The sequence below is a fragment of the Trichechus manatus genome, unplaced genomic scaffold (assembly GCF_000243295.1).
Source record: "Trichechus manatus latirostris isolate Lorelei unplaced genomic scaffold, TriManLat1.0 scaffold00088, whole genome shotgun sequence".
Taxonomy (NCBI): Eukaryota; Metazoa; Chordata; class Mammalia; order Sirenia; family Trichechidae; genus Trichechus; species Trichechus manatus.
This window is the reverse complement of record NW_004444024.1, coordinates 7,936,985-7,957,562: the sequence shown is the minus strand read 5'-3', so window position 1 is coordinate 7,957,562 and position 20,578 is coordinate 7,936,985. Positions and strand designations below refer to the sequence as shown.

The following is a 20,578-nucleotide window of genomic DNA, read 5'->3' as shown; positions in this document are numbered from 1 at the left end:
CTCAGTCTGGTGGAGGCTGTGGTAGATGTGGTCCATTAGTCCTTTGGACTAATCTTTCCCTTGTATCTTTAGTTTTCTTCATTCTCCCTTGCTCCCAAAAGGGTGAGACCAGTGGAATATCTTAGATGGCCGCTCACAGGTTTTTAAGACCCCAGATGCTACTCATCAAAGTAGAGTGTAGAACATTTTCTTTATAAACTATGTTATGCCAATTGAGCTAGATGTTTGTAAGGGTAAATTTTTCACCTTTGTAGTTAATAAGTAATTTGTGGAGGGATTCTTTGAGACTTTGGTATTTTATGTTCCCGATAACCTTTCGCTCAACATGCATTGATGGCCCTTGCCTGAGTCACTTCTTACACTGGGGATTGTTGATAGTAATTTTCTAATTCTGCCATTTCATCTATATTCATTAGTAGGCATTCTTCTTCATGAAGAACTGTTTTTCTCTCTTTTTTTTCTTCACTCTCTTTCCCACTTCCTTCCCCTCTTCCTCTCTTTTTACTTTTTGAAGTAACATTATGGACTCGTGAATTATATTTTTTTGTTCAGTGTTATAATCCATTGCCATCATTCTTTTTGATACTCAAATTATCTCAAGTTTAGCCACTGGGAGTCCCATCAGGCCAGTTCCTGTGTCCTTTTGACATGACCTCATTAGTCTTTGCCGCTTTGCTTTCTGGCGAGAGATGGTCCAGACTCATCTTGAACTTTTCTCGTCCAAGTCCTGGAACCATCAATTTCTCCAAGGAGCCCAGGTTTCTTTTCATAGGAGATGACATTTAGAAACCAAGATGTGGGATCAGGTGTGCTCATTGCTACTGGGGTGTCATTTTTAGGACCTTTTAGTAAACAGAACTAGAAAATGATAGATAGGCAGACAGACATATATACAGATGATAGAAGACAGATAGATAGATAGATAGACAGAATGATAGATAATTGTCATTAACGGGTTTGTTGTTTTGTCGTTGTACAACAGTTAGTCCTCACTGATAGTGCAAAGGGAGTAGATTGCACAGGAAGTAATTTCACTGTGGAAGTTTGGTAGGTGATAATGTAGGGAAAAGGGAAATTTGCACAAGAAGAGCCTATATCTGCTACCAGGGCTCCATGAGAATGCAGGCTGTTGGCTAGGACTTCTGTGACTGGCTTCAGCCTCCCGCTTGACCTGGATTGAAAAATGTCTTCAGAGGGCTGGTTCTCCTGGGTGTCCAAGCCTGGAACCTCCCAGAAGCCATGACTCAGAGGTCAAGAGTGCAAGGGATTCATCCTCTTTGAGTCTGGTTTAAGTCTGTGAAATGACGATAATATGATCTGTCCTGCCTGGGTCCCAGAGTTGTTATAAGGACCACTATAGAATATATTTATTTTTAAAAATTGTTAACCAGTCTCATCAATACATTTATAACAAAATTTCTTACCTTTTTTATTGTATTAATACCACAGTTTGAAATGTTGCTGCTTTATAATCTGATTTAATACCTTACATTTAAGATATCTGTTCTTTTTCAAATATTCTTTCAGATTATCACTCATTGAGTTTTCCAAATTGAAATTTTGAAATTTTTTTAAATTGTTCTGTTGAGAAAAATCATATTGGGATTTGGATTAGGACAGCATAACAACTATAATTAATTTAAGAACAACAAACTTAAGATATTTAGTTCTCCTCCCAGAAGCATCGTACGTCTCTGTATAAACCCAAACCCATTGCTGTCAAGTCGATTCTGACTCATAGCGACCCTGTGGGACAAAGTAGAACTGCCCCATAGAGTTTCCAGGGAGCATCTGGTGGATTCGAACTGCTGACCTTTGGTTAGCAGCCATAGCTCTTAATCACTAGTCACCAGGGTTTCCAGGTCTCTATATAGTCAAACCCTATTTACGCTGCTTAATAACATGTCATCTCAGTGTGTTTTTGGAGAGGCACAGGCTTTGGAGAGAGACCTCAGTTGGAATTCTGGCTCTGCCACCTTTAGCTAATTGATCCGCAGCAACTGACCTCACCACTCTGTGCTTCTGTTTTATGATCTAAAAACTGAAATGATAACAGTGTTGTAGTTTAATGACATAATCTACGGGAAAATGCTTCACATAGCCTGGGGCATATCTTAGGTGCTCAGTGGACTTGCCATATGTTGGGTGACTATGGAGGGCACTCTGGGCCTTCCTGGGGTCCTGTCCCTCTGTCTGCAGATGTGAGAGGGCAAAGCCAGACCAGCAGTGGACTAGTTGCCTAAGTAGCCTACCCTAGTCTGGCCTGGACAGAGAATAAGGGTGTGTATGCATCTCTTGCTCACATTGGGACCCTGTGGTGGAAAGGGGAAATGATCAGAGGTGTTGGACTCGGACACACCTGGAGTCAAATCCCAGCCCCTCCACTGGCTAGCTATGTAACCTTGAGCAGTTTCTTAACCTTTCTGAGCCTCAATTTCATGTGTAAAATGGAGATAGTAATAGTATCTATCTCACCAAGTGTTTGTGAAGACATTGAATGAGGTAATCAATGTAAAGCATTTAGCACAATACCGTAGTTCTCTACACTTTTCTATATCTTTTAATTAAAAATACAAAAATGTTACCAAGTGTTCTGTCAAGTGCCTCATACTGTACTAGCAAGAAGTATGTGTTCAACAGGTGGTATCTGTTGTTTTATCAAGCAAGCTGCAAAGCAGGGTTTTAAATGGCTGCTTCAGGGATTCTCAAGCTTTTTTAAGCTATTACCACCTTTTGTTGATATTACAATTCTTAGAAGTCTGTGCAATGGGAAGAGAATGGGCTGTCCGCTCACTGACTGTGTGTCCTGGCAAGTCAGTAATCCTTCCGAGTCTCAGTTTTCTCATCTGCCAGACAGGGAAGAATGATGCCTACTTTGTAGGATTGCCATAGGATTTAAAAGGGCTGATGAGTGTAAAGACCTTGGATTTGATTTAAAAAAAAAAAAAAAGCTCAGAAAATGCTCATTCCCTCCCACTCTCAGCCCCTCCCTCCTGCTGCTACCCCTAGTTCCACCAGCACCTGCTATGTGCTAGGCAGTGAATATGCAGACACATGAGACATTCATTGCTGTCAAAGAGCTCACAATCTAGACAATGTAGACTAGATAAAAGCTTTTTTATCACAATCCACAGTATGAAAATATATTTTATGTCATGATCTAGTTCATATACAAACACACATAACAGAGACACAAGTTTCACAGCACAGCATATAGACTGGTCATGACCCACTAGATTGATTTTATGACTCATTAATAGGTCATGACCTTAATTTTTTTCTAGTTTATGGAGGTATAATTTATATACATAAAATTCACCCTTTGTAAGTGCAGTGATTTGAATTTGACAGTCTTATACGGTCTGTGGGGGCTTGTGTTTTGCTGTGATGGTAGAAGCTATGCCACCGGTATTCAAACATCAGCAGGATCACCCATGGCAGACAGGTTTCAGCTGAGCTTTCAGACTAAGACAGACTAGGAAGAAGAACCTGCAGTCTACTTCTGAAAAGAATTAGCCAGTGAAAACCTTATGAATAGCAGTGAGACATTGTCCGATATAGTACCGTAAGATGAGCCTCTCAGGTTCGAAGGCACTCAAGAAACGACCGGGGAAGAGCTGCCTCCTCAAAATAGAGTCGACCTTAATTGACTTAATGGAGTCAAGCTTTTGGGACCTTCATTTGCTGATGTGGCACGACTCAAAATGAGAAGAAACAGCTGCAAACATCCGTTAATAATCAGAAGGTGGAATGTACGAAATATGAATCTAGAAAAATTGGAAATGGTGAAAAATGAAATGGAACCCATAAACATCGATATCCTAGGCATTAGTGAGCTGAAATGGACTGGTATTGGCCATTTTGCATTGGACAATCATATGACCTCCTATGCCGAGAATGAAAATTGAAGAGGAATGGCGTTGCATTTATCATCAAAAAGAACATTTTAAGATCTATCCTGAAGTACAGCGCTATCAGCAATAGGATAATATCCTCACGCCCACAAGGAAGGAAGACCAGCTAACACGACTATTATTCAAATTTGAGCACTAACCACTGAGGCCAAAGATGAAGAAATTGAAGATTTTTACCAACTTCTGCAGTCTGAAATTGATCAAACATGCAGTCAGGATGCATTGATAATTATGTGAAAGTCAGAAATAAAGAAGGCTTGGTAGCTGGAAAATATGGCCTTGGTGATAGAAACAATGCTGGAGATCACATGATAGAATTTTGCAAGACTAACGACTTCTTCATTGCAAATACCATTTTTCAACAACATAAACGGCAACTGTACACATGGACCTCACCAGGTGGAATACACAGGAATCAAATCGACTACATCTGTGGAAAGAGATGATGGAAAAGCTCAATATCATCAGTTAGAACAAGGCCAGGGGCCAACTGCGGAACAGACCATCAATTGCTCATATGCAAGTTCAAGTTGAAACTGAACAAAATTAGAACAAGTCCACAAGAGCCAAAGTACGACCTTCAGTATATACCACCTGAATTCAGAGACCATCCCAAGAATAGCTTTGATGCGTTGAACACTAATGACCGAAGACCAGATGAGTTGTGGAATGACGTCAAGGACATCATACGTGAAGAAAGCAAGAGGTCGTTAAAAAGATAGGACAGAAAGAAAAGACGAAAATGGATGTCAGAAGAGACTCTGAAATTTGCACTTGAATGTTGAGTAGCTAAAGCGAAAGGAAGAGATGAAGTACAAGAGCTGAAAAGAAGATTTCAAAGGGCAGCTCAGGAAGACGAAACCAATTATTATAATGACATGTGCAAAGAGCTGGAGATAGGAAACCAAAAGGGAAGAACTTGCTCGGCATTTCTCAAGCCAAAAGAACTGAATAAAAAATTCAAGCCTCAAGTTGCAATATTGAAGAATTCTACAGGGAAAATATTAAATGACACAGGAAGCATCAAAAGAAGATGGAAGGAATACACAGAGTCATTATACCAGAAAGAATTGGTCGACGTTCAACCATTTCAGGAGGTAGCATATGATCAGGAACCGATGGTAATGAAGGAAGAAGTCCAAGCTGCACTGAAGGCATTAGCGAAAAACAAGGCTCCAGGAATTGACGGAATACCAATTGAGATGTTTCAACAAATGAAAGCAGCACTGGAAGTGCTCGCTCATCTATACCAAGAAATTTGGAAGACAACTACCTGGCCATCGGACTGAAAGAGATCCATATTTCTGCCTATTCCCAAGAAAGGTGATCCAACAGAATGTGCAGAGTATTGAATAATATCATTAGTATCACAAGCAAGTAAATTTTTGCTGAAGATCATTCAAAAGCAGTTGCAGCAGTGCATTGACAAGGAACTGCCAGAAATTCAAGCTAGATTCAGAAGAGGACACTGAACCAGGGATATCATTGCTGATGTCAGATGGATCCTGGCTGAAAGCAGAGAATACCAGAAAGATGTTTGCCTATGTTTTATTGACTACGCGAAGGCACTCAGCTGTGTGAATCATAACAAATTATGGATAACATTGCGAAGAATGGGAATTCCAGAACACTTAAAATCGTGCTCCTGAGAAACCAGTACAATCAAGAGGCAGTCGTTCTAATAGAACAAGAGGATACAGCATGGTTTAAAGTCAGGAAAGGTGTGCGTCAGGGTTGTATCCTTTCACCATACTTATTCAGTCTGTATCCTGAGCAAATAATCCAAGAAACTGTACTATATGAAGAAGAACGTGGCATCAGGATTAGAGGAAGACTCATTAACAACCCGCGATATGCAGATAACACAACCTTGCTTGCCGAAAGTGAAGAGGACTTGAAACACTTACTGATGAAGATCAAAGACCACAGCCTTTGGTATGGATTACACCTCAACATAAAGAAAACAAAAATTCTCACACCTGGACCAAGAAGCAACATCATGATAAACAGAAGAAAGACTGAAGTTGTCAAGGATTTCATTTTACTTGGATCCACAATCAACACCCATGGAAGCAGTAGTCAAGAAATCAAAAGATGCGCTGTATTGGGCAAATCTGCTGCAAAAGACTTCTTTAAAGTGTTGAAAAGCGAAGATATCACCTTGAAGACTTAGGTGCGCCTCACCCAAGCCATGGTGTTTTCAGTCGCCTCATATGAATTCTAAAGCTGGACGATGTATAAGGAAGACCGAAGAAGAATTGACGTCTTTGAATTGTCATGCTGAAGAAGGATATCGAATATACCATGGACTGTCAAAAAACGAACAAATCTGTCTTGGAAGAAGTACAACCAGAATTCTCCTTAGAAGTCAGGATGGCGAGACTATGTCTCACATACTTTGGACGTATTATCAGGAGGGATCAGTCCCTGGAGAAGGACATAATGCTTGGTAAAGTAGAGGGTCAGCGAAACAGAGGAAGACCCTCAATGAGATGGATTGACACAGTGGCTGCAACAATGGCTGAAGCATAACAATGATTGTGAGGATGGTGCAGAACCGGACAGTGTTTCGTACTGTTGTACATAGGAACTGACTCGACGGCACCTAACAACATACAGTCATTTGACTACCACCGCATCAAGAGAGAATATTTCCATCACTCCAAAATATTCCCTTGTGCCCCTTTGTAGCCAAACTCTTCCTCACCTACCTACCCCTAGCCCCTAGCAATGACTGTTCTGATTTCTGCCCCTATACTTTTGCCTTTTCCAGAAGGTTGCGTAGATGGAATCTTTTGAGTCTTACTTCTTTAACTTAACATAATGCTTTTGAGATTTGTCTGTGTTGTAGAGTGAATCAGTAGTTCGTTCCTTTATATTTCTGAGTTGTATTCCATTGTATGATTCTACCACAGTTTGTTTATCCGTTTTCATTTTAGTTGTTTCCATTTGGGGACAATTCTGAATAAAGCTGCTACAAGCATTTATATACAATTTTTTGTGTATGGAAACACTGGTTTCTTCTTTTCTCTTAGTTAAATGTCTAGGAGTGCTGGGTTATGTGATAACTGTATACTTAACTTCATAAAAACCTGCTAAACTGTTTCTCACAGTGGTTGTACCATTTTGCACCCTCCCCAGCAGTGTATGAGAGTTTTAGCTGCTCCACATCTTCACCAGAATTTGGTGTAGTCAAAGTTTTTATTTGCACCATTTTAATAGGTGTGTAAGTGGTAGCTGGTTACTGCCAAGTCTTCTTCAGCTCTTGGTGACCCATGTGTGTCAGAGTAGAATTGTGCTCCATAGGGTTTTCAGTGGATGGTTTTTCAGAAGTAGATCACCAGGCCTTTCTTCCTAAGCACATCTGGATGGACTCGAACCTCCAACCTTTTGATGAACAGCTGAAATGGTTTTAATTTGCATGTCTATAATGACTAATGATGTTTAGCATCTTTTCATTTGCTTAGTTGTCATTTGTATATCTTTGGTGAAGTGTTTGTTCAGATCTTTTGCCCATTTTTTAATTAAGTGTTTGTTTTGTTGTTATTGAGTTTTGAGAGTTCTTTTAGATATTTTCATTGGCCGTCCTTTATCAGATATGTGTTTTACAAATATTTTCTCCAAGTTTGTAGCTTGTTTGTTCATTTCTTAACAGTGTCTTTCAAAGAGCAGAAGTTTTTTTTAATTTGGATGAAGTTCAGTTCATCAATTTTTTTTTTCTTTTATGGTCTGTTTTTTGTGTCCTGTCCAAGAAATCTTTGCCTAACACAGAGTCACAAAGATTTTCCCTAGAAGTTTTATAGATTTAGATTTTACATTTAGATCTATGATCCATTTTGAGTGAATTTTCATGTATGATGCAAGATATGGATGTCCAGTGATCTACATTTTTATAAAAGCAGGGAGGAGAGCCGTATGCAAATCAAATCATTACATGACAGAATGGTGAGCACTACCAGAGAGGTTCATGCAAGGTCCTAAGAAGCCCTCAAAGGCGAGCTGTTCATCTAGATGGGGAGATTTGAGGACAGCCTCACAGAGGCAGTGACTCATAGGCTGGGTGGGCCCTGAAGCTTGACAGCAGAGAAGATGGAGAAAGTGGAAAAGATAGGCAAAGGGTGGTGTAAGCAGAGCAAAGGCAGGGAGAGCAGTGACAGAGTGTGAAGATGTGTTCAGTGGTACCTGGAGTGCCAGAGCACAGGCTGTGCTGAGGGCAGCTTAGAGTTGAGCAAGGTGCTTTGGGCAGGGAAGTAAGATGAAAATCATACTTCAAGAAGATCACTCTGTGGACCAAAATAAAAGATGGGCAGAAGTCAATGAGCTGAGTAAGGATGTGGGGAGAGCCAGGATGAGGCCTGAGCCCAGGAATAGCTACAGGGATGAGTTCAGGGAGATAGATCAAGAGCAGTTTCAGAGCTGAGGAGTCAAAGCCGCCTCCCTGCAGTTGGGTGGCAGAGATGAGTCCACAGTGGGTTTGGGGCAAGATGAATTCTCTTTTAGGCTTATGGTACCTGTGAACTATCCAGGTGGAGCTGTCCAGGAGGTCACTGGGTACGCACTGGGGCTCTAGATCCATCAGTTCATCACCACCTGACCCTAAACCCTCTGCCATTCTCAGACAGCTCTTCAGCCCCTTGAAGGTGCCACTTCCTGCCACCACCATCCCCCGCCCCCATGTCTTTGCACCTTTCACAGCGAGACTGGATTTGTGATGGTGGGCCCCATGGCACTACCACTAGAAAACAGGGGCTTGAGGAGCCAAGCTCTGTGAGTCAGCGGATATGGGGAGAAGTGCCACAGAGAGAATCCTAGACCGGAGGCCAGGAGACCTGTGTTCTAAGCCAAGCTCTGTTCCTGGTGGATTGTGTAACTCTGGGCTGCTTTCCCTGGACAAATGACTGGGAGCCATGATCTTGTGGCCACTATATGGCTGGTAGGGTCAGGAAGGCAGGTGCTCTGTACCTTTTGCAAGCAGAGAGATAGGAGGTTGGGTGACCACCTAAGGACCCTCAGGTCTGTCCTATGGCTCCTGACTGCCCCCTACACCTTGCCCTTAGCATTTCATCACTAGTACTTGGAGGGAAATATGTGTCTGAGGCCCACAGAGCCTGTCAGGAAAGGCAGCCCAGACTCTCTGATGCCTGAGCCTACTCTTTCCGTGGAGCTAAGCCACTTCTCAGAGTCTGGGCCTTAATCCTCATGTTTTTTTCCAAGAAGAAAGAGAGATTGAAAACTAGAATGAGCAAATTACAATCTAGAATAAAAGGAGTTGGAGAGGCTGGAGTCCTGGGAAGAGGGTTGTAGGAAACCAGGAGGGAAGAGAAGATTCTGGGAATGGGGAAGAGGTGCCCTACTCCTGGACCCAGCTCTTGCCTAGGCCCTCTGGAGAGAAAATTGGCCATATTCAGCCCTGAGTCCCAAGCACCCTCCTCAGCTACTGCTTCCAAAAGCTAGTCCTCAAACCAGCAGCAACGCTTTCCACTGGTGGCTTATACCATCCCTCTGCCGGGCCTCCCCACTGTCTTGCAACCCATCTGCTCTGGGCTTCTGCTGACGATTTTGTAATTTCATCGTGGCCTCCTTTCTCTTCAGACACACCAGGTGGTTAATCCCTTTCTGCAATATCAAAGTGCCCCATTAGACTGGTAAGGAATCATGATGGGAGCCCCCAAGAGTTGGATGGGGCAGCTGAACATCTCCCGTACCCAGCATGGCCTCCATCCTTTAGAGAAAGGGGGTCTTAGCCCAGTCAGCTGGTACCCAGTGACCTAGTCCTAGGTGGTTAGGGATGAGAGAGAGAAGGACAGATATTTGATGAGACGTGCTCTGGCCTTTCTTAAAGTCACCCTGCCTGCTGGGTGACTTTGGGGAAGTCCCCCTTCTTGGACCTCTGTTTCCCCATCTGGATGGTAAGCATGCTTGGCCAGATGTTTTTTGATGTGCCGAGATTCATTCCTAACCTACTCCTATAGCTCTTGATACATTTCTTGTCACAGTACCCTCACTGTCTCTTGTCTCAGACTCCCCCACCACCCTGGGCTTTTCTTCGGGGCAGCAGTGGGGCTGATTCCTCTCCTTTTCACATCTTGTAGAAAGCCATTTGTCCTTTGGTCTTGGCTCCTAAGAGCTGGACCACACCTGAGGCAAATGAGTGGAGGCTGACCAGACCAAGAGGAACCACCTTGGGGCCCAATGTTGACTAAGCCTCAGGAGGTATGATATAATTTATCATAGCCACATGGTGAGGCTGATACAGGTCTTGGAAGATGGAGACTCAGGAAGCTTCCTGGTTGGTGACCATGCATGGAAGAAGGTAGCGCGTCCCTCTTTGGGACACGAAAGCTCCACACTAGGACCCCTCCCCAGGTCTCCACCTTATATGTCTCTTAATTTGTATCCATTTTTGTTATATTAAAGCTGTTATTACAGGTATGGTATCTCCTGCAAGCTCTGTAAGTCATTCCAGTGAATTATTGGACCCAAAGGAACAGGAGGAGCTAGCCGGTCTGAAGTGGAGGGAGTCATGTGGACTCCAGGGCTGTGGCTACCCTCCTGAATGGGTAGAAGAAAGCCAAAATTTGGGATGGGCTGGTGTGAAATGAAGGGTGTCATGTGGACTCCTGAGCTTGCAGCTGGTACCCAGAAACTTAGCCCTAGGTGGTTGGGGATGAGAGGAAGAAGGGCTGACTGGGCAGCTGGGGTCTAAATAGAACAAGGAAGGGAAGCTGAGATTTCCACAGGATACGGGTGTAATGTGGAGTGGGATTTGTCATCTGCCACACATTTTGACATCAGATGTGGGTGATCTTAGTCTCCCTGGACTGGTTTGCACAACTCCACCCCAACATCAGGGAATAGTTGCTGAATCCATTCCACAGGTCACCTCTGGGAAAAGTATCACGTTGGTAGCTGAGAGGGTATATTCCCTACTTTCTAGAACCTTAAAGAGAAGTTAGATCAGCTATAAAGAGAAATGAAGTTCTGATCCATGCTGTGACATTGATAAACCTGGGAAACATTATGCTGAGTGAAATAAATCAGGCACAAAAGGACATATATTGTATGGTCCCGCTTATATAAAATATCTAGACTAGGCAAATGCATAGGGACCAAAGTTTATTAGTGGTTACCAGTGATAGGGGGAAGAGGGAATTACTGTTTAAGGGGTACTGAGTTTCTAATAAGGGTGATGAATAAATTTGGAAATGAGTAGTGGTGGTGGTTACATTAATGTCACTGAATTGTACACATACAAGTGGTTGAAACGGCCAATGTTTTGTTGTGTATATATATATAATACATATATGTATATATCACCAGAAAAAATATATACATAATAATAGGAAACAAAAAAGACAGACGTTAGAATCCAAGACTTAAGTTGAAGGAGACTCTCCAGCCCTAGGTGCTGAGGCTGTGAGCTCAGTGGAGGTGGTGGGGGGTTGTTTAAGAGAGGGCAAAGAGCCTCCAAGAATATAGCAGAGTTCCACATTTACAGCGACCTCCCAGGAGGTTTGAGAAGGCTGGGAATGCTGCTGTGCTGCTGTGACAAGGAAGGGCAGGCCACCAAGAGTTAAGAGCATCTTCATGGCAAGGCAGGTTGGCATGGGAGGAGTGAGAATCCAGAGAGGATTGTTGTCTGGAGTCCAGAGGACTGAGTGGCCATTGTGGGCCTGGTAGCTAGATGGAAAGGCCACTGTTCACAGTCATTCATTGTAAATTCTTTGAGACAAGAAAATAATGAAATCAGAGACAACATTGATACAGGCACATTGATACAAATCCTACAAGTACTTAGAGTGTACCAATCTTTGTCCAGCAAGCATTTACACATTTTCCCTCCATATAAAAGGACTTGGGTTTGAATCCTGACAAGGCAGTTCACCTCTGTGAGCCTGGGAAATGAAGCCTGGCACGGTCTTCTTTGTCTGCATAACAGGGATGGATAATGGTATTGTCTATAGAAAAAAACTGATGTGACTATTACATAAGTAAATGTATGTAAAGACATGTAACATACCACTCAGCCCAGGCACATTTTCTTTCTTCCTTTAGACCAGTGGTTTTCTATTCTAACTGAACATTTAGAATCACCAAGGGAGCTGTTAAAATATACTATTGCTGGGGCCACATTCCAGACCAGTTAAACAGAATCGCTGAGGGTGGGACTGAGGCTTCATTTTTTGCTTTTGTTTATTGGATTTTTTTTTTCTTAACTCCCTAGTGAATCTAATATGCTTTAGACAATGTTTGACAATTATCACCTATCCATTCGTTCATCAAGTATTAATTCAGGATTTCAGCCTCAAGGAGTATAGACTTGATTTATAATATGGAGTTCAGAACCGTGACTGCCCAGACATGGCTGGGTAATGGTCTTTCCTCACTTTCCTCCTCTTTAGGACTACTTCACAGCACCCCAGCCTTCTACCATGTCCGACCCCATCACGCTGAACGTCGGGGGCAAGCTCTACACGACCTCCTTGGCAACCCTAACGAGCTTCCCCGACTCCATGCTGGGCGCCATGTTCAGCGGGAAGATGTCCACTAAGAGGGACAGCCAGGGTAACTGCTTCATTGACCGAGACGGCAAAGTGTTCCGCTACATCCTCAACTTCCTGCGGACCTCGCATCTGGACTTGCCCGAGGACTTCCAGGAGATGGGCCTGCTCCGCAGGGAAGCCGACTTCTACCAGGTGCAGCCCCTGATTGAGGCCCTGCAGGAGAAGGAAGTAGAGCTCTCCAAGGCAGAGAAGAATGCCATGCTCAACATCACACTGAACCAGCGTGTGCAGACGGTCCACTTCACTGTGCGCGAGGCACCCCAGATCTACAGCCTCTCTTCCTCCAGCATGGAGGTCTTCAACGCCAACATCTTCAGCACCTCTTGCCTCTTCCTCAAGCTCCTTGGCTCCAAGCTCTTCTACTGCTCCAATGGCAATCTCTCTTCCATCACTGGTCACTTGCAAGATCCCAACCACCTGACTCTGGACTGGGTGGCCAATGTGGAGGGCCTGCCAGAAGAGGAATACACCAAGCAGAACCTCAAGAGGCTATGGGTGGTACCTGCTAACAAGCAGATCAACAGCTTCCAGGTCTTTGTGGAGGAGGTGCTAAAAATCGCCCTGAGTGATGGCTTCTGTATTGATTCTTCTCACCCACATGCCCTGGATTTTATGAACAATAAGATTATTCGATTAATACGGTACAGGTAAAAGAACCCTAGCAACATTGGAAGGGTGGGGTCCCAAGAAGTACCACGTCAGCCAAGATCTCGGAAAGAGTCTCGCCGGTGATGTGAGGCAGGGTACTATGCTAATATGTATTAATCACGTTGCAGGACTTGATTCCCCCCATGATGTAGTCCACCTTTTGGAATCCACATGTCCTCTGAACAGAGGAACCTTTTTCTTGCTGTTTTAAGCTGGAGATGGGCAGTTTATTATGACAGTGAAGAGTCAGCTCACATATTCAGGGGAGGCCACAGGAGGACTTTCTGACTGAGGCAGGGGAGCAGTAGTTTTTTCATGGTTTCCATCTCTCTCTGGACCATTAGCCAGTGCCTCACTTACCCATCTGTAAAAACGGCCTCTGGCAGAAGGGAAGGGGTGAGAACAAGAGGGTCATTTCAGTATTCCAGGACACAAAGTACCCAGAGATTCCCATCACGCCCACTCCTCCATCCCTGAGATGCATCGAGGACCCTGGACTTTTTGCTCAGGGGATAACCATGTTTGGTTCCTTGGAAATGTGTTCTCAGGGTTATGCCTGTGGCCCCTGTGAGGGAGAGATTTGAACTGTAACATGGCCTAGAGGACCAAGCACCAGGCAGGGTTCAGAAGGTAGGGCTGTCCCTCCTAACTGGGCCATATCTAGGCATTTGGGGATTTCTCACTTCAGAAATGGTTTGAAAATATCTGGAATCAGTGTGATGAGAGGCACTTCATAATCTGGCCTGTTACCCGACTTGTAATCTTTCCCCCTAAAATGTGAGGTATGATTGAAACAGGTCATATATAACAAATATATTATGGAATCTCAGGGTTGGAAAATAATTCAGAAGTCACTGAGTCCTCCCCCATCCCCAGCACACTGATGAGCACCATTTGGGGGTGAGTACCCCTCCCTGAGTACTTCCCAAGCAATCACCTGTCCCTGTTCGCATACTTCTGGTCATAGGAAGTTTGCCATCCCCAAAGCAGCCCCTGCCATGGTTGAACAGTGTTTGCATGTTATAAAGTTCTGTATTAAGCCAAAATCTGTCCCCCTGCCACTTCTATTTGCTGGTCTTGGTTCCAGGCCTTCCTTCACACCCTATTGTGTGTCTTCTCCTTCAAAATAGTCACCTTGAGGCCAGACACTTATTCTGAAAATATTATTACTCAGAATTAGGCTTCCTCTTTGGGATGTGTCTTCAGAACCAAGTTAGCTCCCTTCCATCCCCTGTAAGCCAACCCCATTTTGTTACGGCTTTGCCTCATTTGTGACACCCATTTCACCCATCTTACTCACCAGCCATGACTGCACATACTTTTTGGCCATCTTCTGTTGGAGGATGAAGATTTGATGCCCCTGAGGAGGGAGACCAGGGTCTTGCAGGGCAATGTGCAGCAAGGAGCCCAGGAGTGGTCTGAATAATATAGTGTCCTTGGAGTAAGTGTCTAGTCCCTAAGACACTTCTCTGAAGGAGGTAGCTTTCCCCTGCAGTACTATTTCTGGACATAACTGCCCCTTGGGCAAGAAATCCCAAGCCTCTACTTCCCAGAGGATGCTGAGCAGTGCAAGCCGCAAAACTGCACATTATGATTCATCCCTGGAGCAAGTATGGCCTTGGGAGTGCCTGGAGTCTTCCCCACTGGGGAGGGGCCCCCAGACAAAGCCAAGGAAGCCTGGTGACACAGGTGCCCACAAGAGATGGCCTAAGCAAGGGGTTTCCCATAAACGCCCTTTGAGTGGAGAGGTTGCATGCTGGGCCTGGGGCAAGGCTGGGTCTCTTAGGCAATAAAGGCCTTTCCCCAGTTTGGTGGGATCCAGAGGTCTGTGTGACAGCTGTCCCAGGCCACCAGGCTGACAGTACTCAGGGAATCCCCTCAGAAGAACCCAGTTTAGACCAGACAGCAGAAGTCATTACCATGACCAAACAGCTTGGAAAAGAAACTTCATCCATCACTGCTGCCCTGTTTTCTCCATAAAGCTTCTCTTTCTCCACCTTTTCAGTACTTCTGAATTCAAGCAGCTTGACTTTAGAGAAATTACAGGTCCTGTGAAACTACTAACATGCTGGGTAACTTTATGCAAGTCACTCACCTCACTGAGCCACCTCAGTTTCTTCATCTGTGAAATGGGCATAACAATAATACATAACCCTACCTACCTCACAGGGCTGTTGTGAGGATCAAATCAGATAATGTATGTAAGAATGCAGTATAAATGATAAATTTTGTGTCTGCTTAAAAGGGGCAGTGGTGGTTCAGTGGTTGAATTCTCGCCTTCCATGGGGAGACCTGGGTTCGGTTCCTAGCCAATGCACATCAAACGCAGCCACTACCCGTCTGTCAGTGGAAGCTTGCATGTTGCCATGGTGCTGGATAGGTTTCAGCAGAGCTTCCAGATTAAGATGGACTAGAAGGAAGCCCTGGTGATCTACTTTCAAAAAATTAGCCAGTGAAAATCCTATAGATCACAACAGTCCAATCCCATTGTGCATGGGTTCTCCATGAGTGGGTGGACAACTCAACATAAAGGAAAAAACCTTGACCTTGATTCGGCTCCATCACTTGCTACTTAACCTTGGACATGTCACTGAGCTGCTCTGTTTTCACATCAGATAGCAATCATCACCTCCCAGTGTTACACAAGTCAATTAGTGTATGTGAAAATTCTTGGCTAGGGACTGGCACATTGTTACTGGGTGCCAGTGAGTCAATTTTGACTCATAGCAACCCCATGTGACAGAGTAGAAGTGCCCTATGCAGGGTTGCTATGAGCCAGAATCAAGTTGTTGTCAACAAGTTTGTTTGGTTTTTGTTTTTGTTTTTATTTTTATAGGGTTTTCTAGGCTGTAGTCTTTATGCCCTGGTGGTGCAAAGGTGGAGCCCTGGTGGTGCAGTGGTTAAGAGCTCGGCTGCTAACCAGAAGGCAGGCAATTCGAATCTACCAGCTGCTCCTTGGAAACCCTATGGGGCAGTTCTGCTCTGTCCCGTGGGGTCGCTATGAGTCGAAATCAACTAAGCGGCAATAGGTTTAGTTTTTGGTTTTTGGCACAAAGGTTGAGCACTGGGTTGCTAACCGAAAGGTTAATGGTTCAGGCCCACCCAGCAGCCCCTGAGGAGAAGAGACATGGCGATCTGCACCTGTAAAGATCACAGCCTATAAAACCCTATTAGGGCAGTTCTGTTCTGTCACATGGGGTCACTATGAGTCAGAATCTACTCAACGGTACTTAACAACAGCGACAAATCTTAACGGGATCAGATTGCCAGGTCTTTTCTCCCATGGAGCTGGATGGGTTCAAACCTCCAACATTTTCTGTTAGCAGCCAAGTGCTTAACCACTGCACCACCAGGGCCTGGCACATAGTAGCTCAATAAATGTTTGCTCTTTCAGGAAGTAGTAAGGAAGGACTGTTAATGTGTGGACTAGGAGTCCCAGAGAGCACAAGTTAACAAGCCCTTATGGAGCACTGGGTGTTTGGGCCCTGAGGGTAAGAACAGTTAAGATCTGACTGTGGAAAGACCTTAGGGGTTCACACAAAGTGCTGTGGGAACTTAAGGAAGGAGAGCCCAATTCTCAGAAAGGGCTCTCCGGATAGTTGAGCTGGGCCTTTGAGGATAGATTGGGTTTTGACAGAATAAGCTAAGGTGGGCGCCATGGAGGCGGGAAGGATCAAGAGCAGAGGCCTAAAAGCCAGGCAGCAGAGGGCGATTCCAGGAAGGGGAAGCATTCATGTGCAGTCACAGCACAAGGGTAGCGACAGGTGGTGTGTTTAGGGTAATCTCATTGTGCACATATCTAATTTAGGTGAGTTCAGCCATCTGCAACGCAAGGGGATGCTAAGTGTGCAGGCATTGCCATTACAGTGGACAAGTGAGTGTGAACTGGGAGGGAGATGTCCTTCCTCTTGTCAGCACCTCACTGCCCTGAATGAGAGCCGATGGTGATCTCCGTGGGACTCAGTTTATCCTTTTGCAATCCCAAGAGCTTTGTCCCAAGTAAAGGGCTCATTCTAGGCACACATCGGCTGTTAGCTCTGTTCCTGGCCTAAGTGTGGCCCCACACTTGCAGAGGGACTGCCAGCGAGGGTGCTCAAGGCACTTAGGTATGACCACTTCATGAGGCCCATCACCAAGCTAGGTCCCTGCATCCTCAAAGGCCAACAGTGGCCACCTCTTAGCAGACAGGGTCTGTAATCTTGGCCATCTCAGACACTGCTCCTTGTGACCTCATACCCTCAAGACCACCGAAAGCCCTTTGATCTGTTATGAAGGGCCAAGCCTTATGATTCTATTGTCCTTCCTTTGGGCCAGAGCTCCCTGTACAGGGTTAGGCCTGGTCACCTGAGGCCTGGGGCAGTCCCCCCTGCCCATGGCTCAGTGCCCTCCACACAGCACTGCAGCGCAGGATATGGCCATGGGTCTTATCTCAGAGCTGTGCAGTCTAAAACATAGGGCTTGTGTAACTGCCCTTTGTTCACCCCAAACTTCTGCCTTTCTTTTGTAAATTACTTCTAGAACAGGCTTCTGTGGGGGGGGGGCTTGGCCAAGGTCAGTTTTGGACCAATTTCTTGGCTCCTGTGGCCAGAGCACCAGCCCATCCTTTACTGAACTGCGGTTTCTTCACACTGACCACCTGCCTGTGTCTGCCTGTGTCCCACGGGGCTCGGAGCTGATGGGGGCGGCTGGCAGGGAAATGAGGCCCCGTGATCATCTTGCAGAGCAAAACAACTTTGATAACAGGCCCATCAAAGGGAGGGGCCAGGGCTCGTTTCCAGACCCTGCAGGGTCCTGTCTCTGGCAACTATGTCTGCTGAGGCAGCCCAGATGACCTCAGTCTCCTTCAGAACTTTTGGGACAGTGTGGCACCAAGCAGAGCTGTGGAGACTGTCGAGGGCACAGAGACCAAAGGGTGCTTGAGGAAAAAAGTCGGCCTGTGGAAGGCAGAGGATTACTGAGCAACTCAAAGTACCCAGGACCCCACCCAACACCAAAGTATAATGAAACAAGCTTTGCCGCAGTGCAGTTCATTTTCTGGCTCTTAGAGCAAGAAGTGTATGTTTGGCCTGACCCTCGCTACACCCTCCAGTGGTCCCATTTCCCAGCAGGTCCCTGCCCTTCCCCACAAATAAACAGGGCATTTCAAAGCCCTTGTCAACATTTCCCAGTTATCTGGCAGCCCTTGAGTGTTCTAGCCCATTCTCTTCCTGATGCCAGATCTTTCCCTGAGCCTGGTTTCCCGTTCACTGAGGAGTTGGGTAAAGGCTCAGTTGAGCCACATTCGAAATCCTCTAGGGATCCTGCCAGCTAAAGAACAAAGGTTAATGTGTTGTAACGTGGATACTCCCTCCCCAACCCCAATTAGCCCACTTTATAAACCCCATATTGGATTTGCTTAATAAACATCCTTTTGTTTGGCACCTTCTAGGTTGCCAAGTTCCTACACATCCATGGTTTCCTTCCATGGAAACCATAGAATATACTGTGCCATTCCACCCCTCTGCCTGAGCTGCCCTTTGTCAGCTTTGTCTTCATAGCAAACATCTGCTCATTTTCTAACATTCTGCATAGGCCTTCCTGCTTGGCTCCACCAAGTGTAAGTAATCCCTACTCCTTTGTGCCACCCCTCTATCTGATGAGGGGTTTTATCATCATATTGCAGTTGTTCACAGGCAGTGTTGTGCTAGTAAATATTTAACAACTGGCTCTCTGGGGGAAAGCCGTGATTTGCAGCATTGGCCAATTTCCATGGTGTAAATATTCTCACCATGGTGGATTTCAGGCTACCAATGTGATGTCACTGACAAGCTGAGAAGAGATGCACACAATGGTTTCTGAGGAGCCAGAGTGAGCCAGCTCCAGCACACCACCACCTCTGCCACCCAGCTGTGAGCTAGTGAGGGATCCATGCCACCTGTGAAGTGACATTTTTATTCCCATGATCTCTCTCATTCAGACTCCTTCTTGCTCAAAAGTCTTGCTCAAACTTTTTTCTATAGCACAAGAAAAAGTCCAAAGTCCCTAGCTTTTTACAAACAGGCTTCAACCTACTTTAATCACACAGATTCTTGGAGTCAGACTGTCTGGATTCAAATTCCAATTTTGTCGCTTAATGGCTGTGTGACCTTGAGCAAGTTACTTAACCTCTCTGTTTCCTCATCTGTAAAGTAGAGATAATAGTACCCACCTCATACAGTTGTTTTGAACCATACCCAGAGTGTGGTAAGTGCTAAGTGTTGGAAATTTTTATTTTCTATGTTCTTTCATTGCTGTCCTACTTGCCTACTCCCTCAGTATCCCCTGCATAGTCCATGTGTATTTCTATCTCTTGAGCTTTGTCCAACCCATTTCTATTGTCTGGCGTGTCCCACACTCCAGTAACCCAAACCATGTCCATCCACAGGAAGTCTTTCTCATCGCCCACCTGCCCTCTCACTGAGTCCTTCCTCCCCTGGTCTTACAGTACACTTCTGGTTGGCATTAACTTGGGGTGAAAATCAGTCCCCATCTATGTTCTGTTTATTCACAAGCTCTGTGAAGTACCTACCATATGCCAGGCCCAGGGCTGGGCTCTGGGAAGTCAAAGATAAATCCTGTACCATTCTTCTCTCAGCAGGGGAGTCTGGTGGGGAAGAAAGACAGGTAAACAGATCCCAGCATGGTGGGCAGTGCTAAGGTAGAGGTCTGCTCCAGGTGGAGTAGACCACAAAGGAAGGATGGCCAGCTTTAGCAATGACCCTTAGTGTACACACCACTTGACAGTTTACAAAGCACTTTACCTCCTTTTTCTCATTTAGTCCTCACAACACAACTATGGAAGCAGCACAGGAGGTGCTTTTTTCCATTGATGAGGAAACTGAGGTTCAGGGAGGTGAAAGGACTTGCCTGTGATCACATTGCACGTAAGTACAGTGACTGGCACATAGTAGGCCCTTCCAGTATTTACTAAATTCTTACCTTCCATGCAGGAGATCCAGGTTCGAGTCCTGGCCAATGCACCTCAAGTGCAGCCACCACCTGTCTGTCAGTGGGGGCTTGCGTTTTGCTGTGATGTTGAACAGGTTTTAGCAGAGCTTCCAGACTAAGATGGACTAGGAAGAAAGGCCAGGTGATGTACTTCCAAAAAATCAGCCAATGAAAACCCTATGGATCGTCCTGGCTACCACTATGACTGTTCTAGTCAAGGCCACAATAAATGAGCCTCGATAGAATGGGAGAAAGATGTGGAACAGAACCTCAAATTTCTTTAAAAACAAAAAACAAAAAAAACCCTGGTTGAGACTGGAGGACTCCCCAAGACTATTACCCTGAGATACTCTTCAAACCTTGAACAGAAACTAACCCCTGAGGTCACCTTGTAGCTAAATAACAAATTGGCTCCAAAAATAATGAATATCACCCATAAGTACAGTGCTCCTTTAAAAAATCACCTATATGAGACCAAACAGTCAA

At 45.0% G+C, this 20,578-nt stretch overlaps 1 protein-coding gene across 1 annotated transcript; it reads left to right on the top strand.

The window, feature by feature from the left end:
- The first annotated feature begins 12,346 nt into the window (after positions 1 to 12,346).
- On the top strand, positions 12,347 to 14,481 carry KCTD21 (potassium channel tetramerization domain containing 21). The gene has a single exon (XM_023736493.1). The coding sequence runs from the start codon at positions 12,347 to 12,349 to the stop codon at positions 13,127 to 13,129; it is 783 nt and encodes a 260-aa protein (XP_023592261.1). The 3' UTR covers positions 13,130 to 14,481.
- Positions 14,482 to 20,578: the final 6,097 nt, after the last annotated feature.

What these genes read in the sequence shown, in the direction of transcription:
- KCTD21 (XM_023736493.1), top strand. Translation starts at nt 12,347, where the DNA reads ATGTCCGACCCCATCACGCTGAACGTCGGGGGCAAGCTCTACACGACC.